The sequence below is a fragment of the Lepidochelys kempii genome, chromosome 15 (assembly GCF_965140265.1).
Source record: "Lepidochelys kempii isolate rLepKem1 chromosome 15, rLepKem1.hap2, whole genome shotgun sequence".
In the NCBI taxonomy this organism is placed as follows: domain Eukaryota; kingdom Metazoa; phylum Chordata; order Testudines; family Cheloniidae; genus Lepidochelys; species Lepidochelys kempii.
Window position 1 is genome coordinate 26869451 of NC_133270.1, and position 12816 is coordinate 26882266.

At 40.8% G+C, this 12816-nt stretch overlaps 1 protein-coding gene across 21 annotated transcripts in view; it reads right to left on the bottom strand.

Annotated features, from left to right (window-relative positions):
- Window positions 1-12816, bottom strand: part of CLIP1 (CAP-Gly domain containing linker protein 1) — a 120880-nt gene that overhangs the window by 55136 nt on the left and 52928 nt on the right. For 20 of the 21 annotated variants that reach the window (XM_073313343.1, XM_073313331.1, XM_073313341.1 and 17 more), the window contains 3 exons: window positions 4556-4680; window positions 3811-4027; window positions 1637-1834 (listed from right to left, as the gene is read on the bottom strand). In XM_073313343.1, coding sequence (XP_073169444.1) covers window positions 1637-1834; window positions 3811-4027; window positions 4556-4680 — 540 coding nt within the window. Of the gene's footprint in view, window positions 1-1636; window positions 1835-3810; window positions 4028-4555; window positions 4681-7528; window positions 7947-12816 lie in introns of those variants that run through there. The other variant, XM_073313338.1, reaches the window with a different exon arrangement.

Genomic DNA, 12816 nt, shown 5'->3' on the forward strand with positions numbered 1-12816 from the left:
GATAACCCAGGGGACAGGCACACAATAACCATTTAATAATACACCAACAACATAAGCCGCAAGGGGAGGTGTGGTATAATAGGGATTATTTAGAAGGAATTAGATGAAATATGAAAAGCAAAATCTAGGCTAAATATCAGACTAAGGCTTCCTGAAGTGAGATCTGTCACATAAGAGCTATCTTATTGGGTCAGACCACTATTCATTTTGCCCAGTATACTGTCTCTGACAGTGGCATGTACCAGAGCTTCAGGGGCACTGTATAGAACAGGGTAATTAAGGTGTAATCCACGGTTGTCTTCCACTCCCAGCTTCTGGCAGTCAGAGGTTTAGTGTTGCACTGACCATGGGGTTGCATCCCTGACCATCTGAGCTAATAGCCATTCCTGGACCATTCTTCCATTAACTTATCCAGTTCTTTTTTGAACCCAGTTATACTTCTGGTCATTACAACATCCCATAGCAATGAGCTTCACAGGTTAGTTGTGTAAAGTACTTCCTCTTGTTTGTACCAAACCCACTGCATATTAAATTTCATCCGATGACCCCTGGTTTTTGTATTGTGTGAAGGGGTAAATAATACTTGTCTATTCACATTTTCCATATTATCATGACTTTAGAGATCTCTATCATGTCCCCCCTTAGTCATCTCTTTTCTAAAATGAACAGTCCTAATCTTTTTGGTCTCTCCTTGTATGGAAGCAGTTCCATACCCCGATCATCTTTGTTGCTATTCTCTGAACCTTTTCCGGTTTCTCTATATCCTTTTTGAGATAGGGTAACCAAAACTGGACGCAGTATCCCAGGTGTAAGCGGATCATGGATTTATATAGTGGCAGTATGATATTTTCAGTCTTATTTTCTATCCCTCTCCTAATAGTTCCTAACGTTCTGTTAGCCTTTTTGACTGCTGCTAAGCACTGAGCAGAAGTTTTCAGAGAACTACCCACAGTGATTCCACGATCTCTTTCTTGGGTTGTAACAGCTAATTTAGAGCCCACTGCAGTATAAATACAGTTGTGATTATTTTTCTTCCATTATGCATTACTTAGCATTTATCAATGTTGAATTTCATTTAATTACATATGGAATGGTCTCTCAAGGAATGTGGTGGAAACATCAGCATTTGGGATGTGTAAAAATAGACCGGATGAAGGAATAAAATTTGTACTTTACATGGAATAATCTAGCAATGGCCACTTAGGGAATGGACGAGATAGCACCAAATAGGTAGCTTCTGTCTCTAGTCTACAATCTGGAAATGATTGTTAACAATATTTATTGTGAGCTTCTTAATTAAGGTGTTATTGCCTAAGAAAGATAGTTTCCAATGTGTAATTTTAATAACAAATGTTTAGAGCGCCGCCTACCCAACTGCTCAAGGCACTGTACAATGTTTAACAGTGGTTTTAAAATACCACCTCTTAACATTCAGAATGAACTATAAACATAACTTCTTTAAAAGTCTCAACTTCACCATCCCAGGAACCTCTAAGAAGAGCAGTGGCTGCAAACAAGACTTAATTTTAAAACAGTGCCCATTACTCCCAGACTTGTCCAATCAAATAATAAAACCTAGTGTGCGAAGTTGGCTGTCCTACAATCATTATGTCAAAAGAGCAGCATTATTTGTTACCTGATCATGTCCATCTCGAGCCAATGCCAGCTCTTGCTCTATTTCCCCTACATGACTTGTTGCTTTAGCAACCTCAGCCCTCTCCAGGTCCCTCTCTGCCAGAAGCTGTTCAATATGCTGCTGCTTCTCCTTCAGAGCTTCCTGGAGAGCGGTGGTGCCAGAAATTTTCCTTGCATATCGGGAAGATGTTTCTGTTAACTTCAAAAAAGCAAATACATTAAAAACCTCATTATCAAATAAAAAGGAAGGATATAATCTTATTGTACAAGCATTTTGGGTGCTAGCTAAGCAGATGTTGTTTATACCTGACTGCAGCTCCTCCCACACTTTATACATCAAAACCAATGAGAGGGGAAAAGAATTTATTTCCTGTTTTGAGAATTAATTTCAAATTAGTTGCTCTGGAAGTTAATAAGGGACATGACTGTGCATCAAGACTGTTATGGGGCAATCAGCAGATGGTATATAGGAGACTGAAGAGTTCAAATGAAAACAGAAGGCTGGCCTCAGTCTAAGATGGGTTCTGTAGACTCAGTTGAAGGTTAGCTTGTTAGGTTGCTGCTAAGCACCTTTTTTCATGAGCCCTGGCTAGATATAAAAATGTCCTCATAGTAAAATTAGACATTCTTCCCTTATATATGGAGTCCTAATCTTGGGTCACTTTCTGCAATCTAAGAACATTTTAGGTTTCCAAATGGATTGTGAAAAGCCTTCCCCATGAAGTCCCATTGCCACCTTTTGTGTCTATGAAAGATGGATAAATATTCCGAGTAAAATTCTGCTGTCTTCATTTGAGACAGTCTCCCATTGAAGCCAACGGGGATTTTCCTTGACTAAAAGGGAAAGTTCTGCAATCCTTGTCACTATCAGTACATTCTGAAGAAGTATAATTGATATCTGATAGGAATCACTCTGAGGATTTGAGCTGAACTAATAGTTTTTGGAAAGAACCACTTTGGCATGACTAAAATTAAGGGTATAAAGATAAATGAATCTATCTGCAAAATGTAATCTCTCTCAAATGAGACTAAAGCTTTGCTTGATCAAGTGTGCCCATTGTTCCACTTAATGGAATTGGCTGTTACAATGATCAGTGAGAATTTAGTGTGCCCCTATCCTCCATTTTGTCAAAACTTTTTGCACTGGGAGGGAAAGTGGCAGAACTGAAAGTACAAGAATTGCTACTAATGAGTAATAGTTATTGAACAAGTTGTGGGTGCAGCAAGTATAGAGGTCGTAAATTTGTTATAATATGTAACAATTGACCTGAAACCTAGAAATTCAAACTTTCTTCCCAGGTCTTAAACTATAGATAGCATTTTTGATCCTACTTCCTGCAGTTCCTATCAAAATCTCGATTATTCAAAATCACAACCTTGCTTTCTGGGTAGATTAGTTTTAAACAGTATCACAGCAGTTGTGACCAAGAGCGGGAACATGTCTCTTTCATGGTCTTTCCAAAGATTGGACAATTGTCCCATATCATATTTATGTACCAAACTTTAAAAAATGAACATAAATATAGAATATATTAGGTCAAATTAGTACTATGTTAAAATTAATCTCAACACCATACTTTGCAGTTTCTACTCTTTAGAAGCTCACAGAGTTAAAAATTAATTAGGAAAAGAAAGAGGCTTCTTATCAGCAAAGGCAGATGTTGGATTTCCACATTACACACAACCATCTCTCCAATGGAACAAGAGAAAGATATTGCATTTTGGCCTGGCTGAGGCTTCTCATATTATGTTTAGTCAGACACAAGTTCATCTCTGGAAGCTTTAGTGTGAGCCAAGTCTGCAAACGTTAACGTAGCTTTAGCAGAGAAGCAGCCCTGGAAAAATGGACAACTTTCTACAACGTGGATCCCAGAATAGATTGATGCCCTTCATTTTGCTGGTAGCATAAGCCCCTTTCTTACTGCAAAAACCTCAGTTAGTTTGAGTTAACTGTTATATATATAAAGATAAATGTACAAACATTTATCTGTTCTTCAGGGCTAGCTAAGATTTCCTACATGCATGCTTTGAGTGAAAAACAAAAGAGCACAATGAAATATATTATGCTCTTCCCAAGAACTGGTCTATCCTCAGTTTACATAAGTAAACCACAGGCATGTGCCATATTGGTTCCCGTTTGGAAGTGTAAAGCATGCAATAGAAAAAGAACCTTACTAGTCCTGTACGGCTTGGCTTGCTGCTTACTGATGATGCCACAGAACTGAGAGAACTCAGGGAAGATGCACTTGGACTGCGTTTCAGAGCTGATGGCGTTGCAACCACTTTTCTCACAGTTGCCTTGGCTTTAGCTGGTGTGGTTGACGGAAATCCAATCTTGGTAACTTTGTGGACTGGTGCAAACAAGCCATATTTTGGCTGACACTGAAAATACCTTTAGAAAAAGCAAAATCAGATGAGGGCATTAAATAGATTAAGGCTGCAGAGAATCACCTTTTTATGTACAGTATGGCAACTTCTAAGGAATTCCACATCAACACCCTAAACAAGGGAAAGGGGCTGCTGGTATTAAGGCTGCTTAGCACTTTTCATTATAAAATTCTTACAACCTCTTTTCTGAGAAGCATTAACACTTCACTTGCAGAAAACTCAACAATTAGAAAGCCCTTGGCCTACAGAAATTCCATTCAGGTTTAGCAGAGTTAAATCTCCACTTCCCTTCTGTCACATGCATTCTTCCAAGCAAACAGAGAGAAAAGGAAACTTTTCAAGACCCTCTGCTAGCTGCACTAAATTAATTATCGTTATTTGTATTGTACCAACACAGAAGGTCTCCATCCCAAAGACCTTACAGACTAAGTAAACATTAATATGGAGGTTTTGAAAGATATATAAAACCAAGATTTAAACTCCAAGCAATTTTGTGTTAGTAAAGGTTATTATTATAGGATTATAAACTAACCTTGTTCCAGCCACTGCTCCGTCATTCTTTCCCAGAGGCTCATCTAATTCTACTCCACACCACTCTCCTTTAGCAAAGTCAGTTTCCCCCAGAAAACGTACTACTCCAGCTTTGGTGCCACCAACCTGAAGGGGGTGGGGGAGGGAGAAAGCGTAATAATTTTTACTGAGTTTCCAAACTAAAACATCAAATCAGGTGCTAAATATTTTTACATAATTTCATAAACACTCCGCAAATTAAGGATTAAATATGATTCAACCAGTAACTATTTAGAAATGTTTACTCTATCTTTACTACTGCTTCTATTTTAACATGTTGAGTGTGTCTTTGGAACCACAACCATGACTGAATAAGACTAAAAATATATTTACCACTACCCAGTGCAGATGTGGGGAATTGATAGCATTGGAACCTGGGTTATAGCCAATTTCAGATGATCTGATGGTCCCTTCTGGCCTTAAACTCTATTTCTCTAAATTAAGTTTTTCCTGCACCTATTTAGAATGATTTATTATTGTAAGTTTTTTTATTATTGTAAGTCCACTTTTATGCATCTGATGAAGTGAGCTGTAGCTCATGAAAGCTTATGCTCAAATAAATTGGTTAGTCTCTAAGGTGCCACAAGTCCTCCTTTTCTTTTTGTGAATACAGACTAACACAGCTGCTACTCTGAAACCTATTGTAAGTTTGTGAGGGAAGGAGAGGAGACACCACAGCACTTTAGCTTCCTCATTGGAATAATTCAGATTAGCTAAATACTACAATTATTCATACATTTAAAGGAAATATAAAGCATGAGGCTTGGCAGGTTTGCAAATGGAAGCACCTGTTTTAATTGGTGTAGGGAGAAAAAGCACTTTCCAGGCGTTTTCTTCAGTATGTACTCCTGACCAGTGTATCCTAAATCATTCACTTTGCCTAAAAGTGTTGGGAGACCTTTCCAGACACCGTGATGGTGCTCTACTCACCTACAGCACACCCCTACAAGACATAGCTTCACCACTAAGAGAGGTAAGGAGGGACGAGAGAAGAAATTAAGTGAAGATTCAAGATGGGTTCAGTGTGACTGACCATCTACTGCTGGGACAAGCCCAGCACAGCAGGAGTCTTGCAGGTCAGGGTAACAGTGTGTTGTGGCCTCCCTGTGAGAAAATCTGTGCAGCTCCTGCCTCCAGTACTATACGTTTCATATGCACCAAATGTCAACCAAAACTACTTTTTCAAGAGGTTCCCTCACACATCAAGGACATTTTTGGGCACTTTTTTTTGTATTTGCCATTCCCAGCACACCCTGCAGTGGAAAGAAAACTGTACCGTGACAAGAAACTTAAAATGACCTGCCAAGACAAAAAAAAAAGGGTTTGTATCACTTCTCTTATTTATTATGTTCAAAAGCCTGATCTAGATTTTAAAATACAGCTTTTTACATTAGCAATTCAGGCCTCGTTCACTTCATTTTCCTGAGAAACTCTCAGGATGACTAGAGCACTAATAGCTTCGTGACATCATAGATAGGAAGGAAGTGAAACCTGACTGAGAGGGGAAGTGATTTTTATTTAAACTGTTTTATTTTTATTTACACCTATTTATCTGAGAAACATGAATTCTCCTTAAAGATTCAACACTCCTTCAATTAATGACAGAGAAAGCTCCTAATATGCATATCAGGAACCTCCAATAAAACAGGGAAGTTCAGAATTGGCCCTCCTATTTCTAAAATGAGAAAACAAGCAGAAAAGTGCCTTTCTGGTGGTCTTTATACCTGCTAAAGGAGGCAGACCTGTGTTTTCCCCCTTCACAGGTCACTTTTCGTAACATTTAATCTGCAGAGTATCTTTGTGTCTTTGCTTTTATGCTGGAATAGTAAGTCATTTTTACCCTGGGGGAATAAAAACACTTTATATTTACAGCTAACATATAAATATACTACTAGGAAAATGTTTGGTATCTGGTGTTTCTGGCATAGAAAAGACAGTGTTTGTCTTCATTCGTAAAAGAGCAACAAGAAAAAAAACAAACAAAACAAACACTAAGTTGACAGACCGGAAGTCAAGTGGGATCCCAACACCTTTTTTACATTCCAGTCTAACTATCATGCTTCGTATTCAGTATTTCATTGGAAGAACTATCCCTGAATCCAAATTTGTTCCCTCCTCCCTCAAATCATCCACTTTTTTCCAAGGGCTAAACAGCAAACACACATCCGTAACCTGTTCTCAAAATAAAAGCTAAAAGGAAAAAAAAAAAACACAAAAAAACCCCCCAAAACAAAACAAAACAGAAAATGAAGCTGCAAAGTCCATGCCAGACTCGTCTCGTGTTAGAGAACTAAAAAACTATCCTTCAAGCTCTTGTCAAATATCCATCCATCTATTTCTAACCCCACTGAAATATCTGAGATTTCACCAAATCTTAGATTTTACAGAAATACTGGCCCTAAATCTCTAGTATAAATCTGATTTTATTGCAGATTTCTAGTCTTGCATAGAAGCTATATATCTGCCTGAAATAATAATTTAAAGTTAGTTCTTTAGATACCATATGTTAAGTGCTCAGCATTTACATAAAATTATGAACAATTTTAAAATAGGTAAGTAGAAAACAAAATGCAGAGGAACAGTTAACTGTTAAAGGCAGTCTTTGTGTTAGCCTCAGGAGAGTGATATAATTCATGGTCACCTGGTTGAAATAGGGACATTTTTGTAAGGGAACAGTAAAAGGACCCCATTCATCCTGGATCGTCCTGGAGAATAGCCATGTGGCAGGGGGAGGAGTGAAGGGATCATCCCAGAGAATAGCCATGCGGTGGGGTGGGGGGAGGTGTATGCTGCACATCCACCCGAAAACCAGAGCCCCTTCTTTTAAATGTGAAACCCAACCCATTGCTTGCTATGGGAAAGGATGGCGCTGCAGTTTGAAACCATTCCCACATGTTATGCGTAAGAAGCCAACCCTGCATACCCTGTGCCTTACCATGGCTGCCTGGAAACCGAATTCTGTTGCCCAGCCGTGTGTGATGTGTCACCATACCGGCAGATGCTCAATATAAAAGGCAAAATGCGACCTTGCACCCAAAGCACATGTGCTGTCTGCTGTGAATTGCTCAATTCACTGTCAAAGAGTCTCCCTTTTGTTCTCAGAAATGTATCATCTTAAATTTTACTCTCCCTTTTTATCTCTCTCGCCCAGGTGCATATGTTTCTACGCTCCCCTTATCATCTCTGTCCCTGAGGTTATCGCAGATTAGAAAGCCAAAAAAAACGCACCCGCGATGACATGGTTTTCCGAGCTCGTGCAGTCCTCCCACACTGATAGGGAACAGCTTAATGCATGGAGGCATTCAGTGTTAGAGGCCAGGAAAGCATTAAGTGAGCATGAAGAGCAGAGGCAGGAGGCGATGCTGAGGCTAATGGGGGAGCAAACGGCCATGTTGAAGCATCTGGTGGAGCTGCAGGAAAGCCAACAGGAGCACAGACCCCAGCTGCATCCATTGTATAACCAACCACCTGACCTTCTCCCCAAGTTCCATATCCTCCTCACCCAGATGCCCAAGAATGCGGGGTCGGGGGAAGGCTCCGGGCACCCAGCCACTGCACTCCAGAGGATGTCCCAAGCAACAGAAGGCTGTCATTCAAACAGTGATTTGTAGTGTGGCTATAAAAAGCAATGTGGCCTTGTCCTTCCCTCCTCCCCCACCCCACCCCACCCAGGTTACCTTGTCAGTTATCTCATTTTTTTTTAAATTAATAAAGAAAAAATGCATGGTTTCAAAACAAAGTTACTTTATTTTGAAGGGGGGAGGGAGGGTGGTTTGGTTACAGGGAATTAAAATCAACCAAGGGGGGTGGGTTTGCATCAAGGAGAAAAACACACACAACGGTCACACCGTAGCCTGGCCAGTCATGAAACTGGTTTTCAAAGCCTCTCTGATGTGCAGTGCGCCTAGCTGTGCTCTTCTAATTGCCCTGGTGTCTGGCTGCTCAAAATCGGATGCCAGGTGATTTGCATCAACCTCCCACCCTGCCATAAACATCTCCCCCTTACTCTCACAGATATTATGGAGCACACAGCAAGCAGCAATAACAATGGGAATGTTGGTTGCACAGAGGTCTGACTTAGTCAGCAAACAGTGCCAGCGAGCTTTTAAACGTCCAAAGGCACATTCTACCACCATTCTGCACTTGCTCAGCCTATAGGTGAGCTGCTCCTTACTACTGTCCAGGCTGCCTGTGTATGGCTTCATGAGCCATGGGAGCAAGGGGTAGGCTGGGTCCCCAAGAATATCTATTGGCATCCCCAATGGAAATTTTGTGGTCTGGGAAGTAAGTCCCTTGCAGCTGCTCGAACAGCCTGGAGTTCCTAAATATGCGAGCATCACTGCACCTTTCCCAGCCATCCTATGTTGATGTCGGTGAAACATCCCTTGTGATCCACCAGTGCTTGCAGCACACTGAGAAGTACCCCTTGCAGTTTATGTTGGCAAGGTGGTCCAGTGCCAAGATGGGGATATGCGTTCCGTCTATCGCCCCATCACAGTTAAGGAACCCCATTGCAGCAAAGCCATCCACTATGACCTGCGCATTTCCCAGAGTCACTACCCTTGATAGCTGAACGTCAGTGATTGCATTGGCTATTTGGATCACAGCAGCCCCCACGGTAGACTTGCCCACTCCAAATTGATTCCCCACTGACTGGTAGCAGTCAGGCGTTGCAATCTTCCACAGGGCTATTGCCATTCGCTTCTCAACTGCCAGGGCAGTTCTCATCTTGGTATTCCTGCGCTTCAGGGTGGGGGAAAGCAACTCACAGAGTTCCAGGAAAGTGGCCTTAAGCATGCGAAAGTTTCGCAGCCACCGTGAATCATCCCATACCTGCAACACTATGAGATCCCACCAGTCTGTGCTTGTTTTCCTGGCCCAGAATCGGCGTTCCACGGTATCAACCCCACTGCCGCCATGATGTCCCAATATCCACAGCCCATGCTTTCAGGAACCTCTGTGTCCATGTCCTCATCAAAATCCTCCTCATGCTGGCGTCTTTTAGCCCGGTTCTGCATATACTCCAGGATAATGCGCAAGGTGTTTACAATGCTCACAACAGCAGTGGTGACTGTGAGCTGAGCGGGCTCCATGCTTGCCGTGGTACGGCATCTGCAGGAGAGCAGAGTTGCAGCGGAAGCGGTGGATGATGATGGTTAGCAGCACCCAGGAGGATGAGAATGGATCTCTCGAGCTGCAGGAGAGCAAGGTTGCAGCGGAAGCGGTGGATGACGACGGTTAGCAGACTTACTACAACGTCTGCCGACAGCAGCACCCAGGACACAACAGCCGTGGTGACGGTGAGCTGAGCTGAGCGAGCTCAATGCTTGCCATGGTAGGGTGTCTGCACGGAAAAAAGGCGCGAAACAATTGCCTGCCGTTGCTTTCATGGAGGGAGGGGCAACTGATGACATGTACCCAAAACCACCTGCAACCATGTTTTTGCCCCATCAGGCATTGGGAGCTTAACCCAGAATTCCAATGGCTGGCGGAGCCTGCGTGAATTGTGGGATAGCTACCCACAGCGCACTGCTCCGTAAGTTGATGCTAGCCATGGTAGTGAGGACGCACTCTGCCAACTTAATGCTCTTAGTGTGGACATACGCAATCGATTGTATAAAACTGATTTCTAAAAATCTACTTCTTAGTGGGACAATCTGAGTTGCAACTGGATGATACACAAGCCCTAGGGGCTTGTCTACACATAAGTTGCAGCACTTTACCTATACAGGTATAGTTAAAGTGCTAGAAACCTCCTACTGTGGATGTAATTATACCAGCATAAACACTTTTATACCAGTGCAATTTATACTGGTATAACTGGGTCCACAATGTGGCTTTTACTGGTGTAACTATTTCAGTAAAAAAAAAAAAAAATCACACCCCTAACCAAAATGCCTATACAGGTAAAACTTTTCAAATATAGACCAGGCCTTAGTGTCATATGGCTAAATTGCAAGTCATCCTGCTATTAAAATACTCCTTGCCAATATTAACATTGAATGCAATTTACTACAGCCATTAAAATATGGGAAAGGAATTGCTGGAGAAGTATATCAAAAACCTGTGCAGCATACATGATTTGTTGTATTTGGAGGCATGCTTATTTCGCAATGGGGCATAAATGACTAAGTAAAAAAATGCCTTGTACAAGAGTTTTAAAAAGTTAAATGAATAATAGGGCAACAATACAATGTGATGAAGACAGCTACTCTGTGACCTTCATTCACACTGAGGCAGGTCACTAAATAATTGAACAGCGAAGAGAAGACCTGCCAAATATTTTTAGCTGATCGTCATTCTCAACATATTCAAGATAGATAATATAAAATAGTAATGAACTAATGTGGCTAATATAGACTACGGGCCTTTGTGGGATGGGAAATTCAGTTTGGGGACCCAGCTGGGGTTTTACTGAAAATGTGGGGAAAAAATAGTGATTAAACAGAACTTGTCATAAATTCTAAGACTACATAAATTTACCCCAATGTGATGTTAAGGAAAGAAAGATGTTCGTCTCTAGTTTAGAAGCATTCATTTCAAAAAGTTCCTGAAGAAAGCAGGTGGGTGTGAGTGAAGCAAACTATGCAAATAGACATATTTATATAATTCTGAATTTCTAAACAGGGGGAGGAGTGGAGTGTGGTAGTATACTACCGCAGTGGCTACATTCAAGGATCACATTCATCCTTTTTACCACAGCATCACACTGGGAGCTCATGTTCAGTAGCTTGTCCACCATGACTTCAATATCCTTTTCAGGGTCACTGCTTTCCAAGATACAGTTCTCCCATTCTGTAGGTATGGCGAGCAATCCAGATCTCTCTTTCTGACTGCCCTGTCATCATGACTAACCACTCTGTCAATCTTTGTATCATCTGCAAATGTTATCAGCAGTAATTTCGTATTTACTTCCAGATCATTGCTGAAAGTGTTGAACAGAATTGGCCCTAGTACCAACCCTGTAAACCACCAATAGAAAACACCCCATTTGATAATCCTCCATTGACAACTATTTTTTGAAAGGTCAGTTAGGCCAGTCTTAATCCATTTAACATGTGCTTTATTGATATTGTATTGTGATAATATTTTAATCAGAAGGTTGTACAGTACAAAGTGAAACACCTTATAAAAATCTAAATATATAACATCGATGACGTTACCTTTATCTACCAAACTTGTAATCTCATCAGAGAACAAAATCAGATTTGACCAGACCTATCTTTCATAAAACTATGTTGACCACCATTAATAACATTCCTATCCTTTAAGACTTCTTCAACTGAATTCCATATCAACTGTTCCATTATTTTGCCCAGATTGATGTCAGGCTAACTGGTCTATAGTTAACCAGGTCATCCTGCTTGCCCTTTTTTGAATATTGGCACAACACTAGCACTTTTTGCTTGATTAGTTGCCTGAAGTATCTGCTAAAGAACTTGAGCCCATAGTTTAGCTTGCTTAAAAAACAAAAAACAAAACAAAAACTCCTGATAACGTGGCTTTCATCAACCTGTAAAACTACATGGGAATCCAAATGTCAGTAACTGAAGGCATTCCATAGAATTGCAGAAGAGGAAATTGTTTGGAAAAAGCTTGGACTAATTCCATGGTGCAGAAGATTCATACAAATTTACCACTGCAGAAGTATAAAGCTCCAATGTAAGACAAAGAAGAAGCGCTGTCTGAGCCATCCAATAAGTAAACTAGCAAAACCAAGTCCAAATTGTTCTGACTGTTCCCTGGACATTCTACCCCTTGGAGAAAAAATATCCACTTCCCCCGTCCCCACCAAAAAAAAAGTTTAGGGCTCTATACAGAAACAAATTTAAAGTATCAACAGGTGCATATAAGAGGTTAATTGCTTATATGGCTTAATTGTCATTCCATCTTGGTGTCTCACATTTAATTTAAAATTAACCAACCGAACACCTTGCTGTGCCAATAATTAAAAAGGCAAAGTAAATGCGTGGGCCTATCTTTAAGCAGATTAGAAGGAAGACATCTTGCCCTAATGTGTGTTCAAAGGCAACACTAAAAGTACAATGATATTTTACATAGACAATCACCAGGGTTATGGGCAAAGTCCAGTTTAGTTTTGTTTATTCCCAACTGAACGTCATCTGACTTGCTGATTGCAATGATCTCGTGTACTTAAAATCTAGTAAATACATGGGGTATGGTTATAAAATGTAACAATTGCAAAACCACTAATCTCTACAA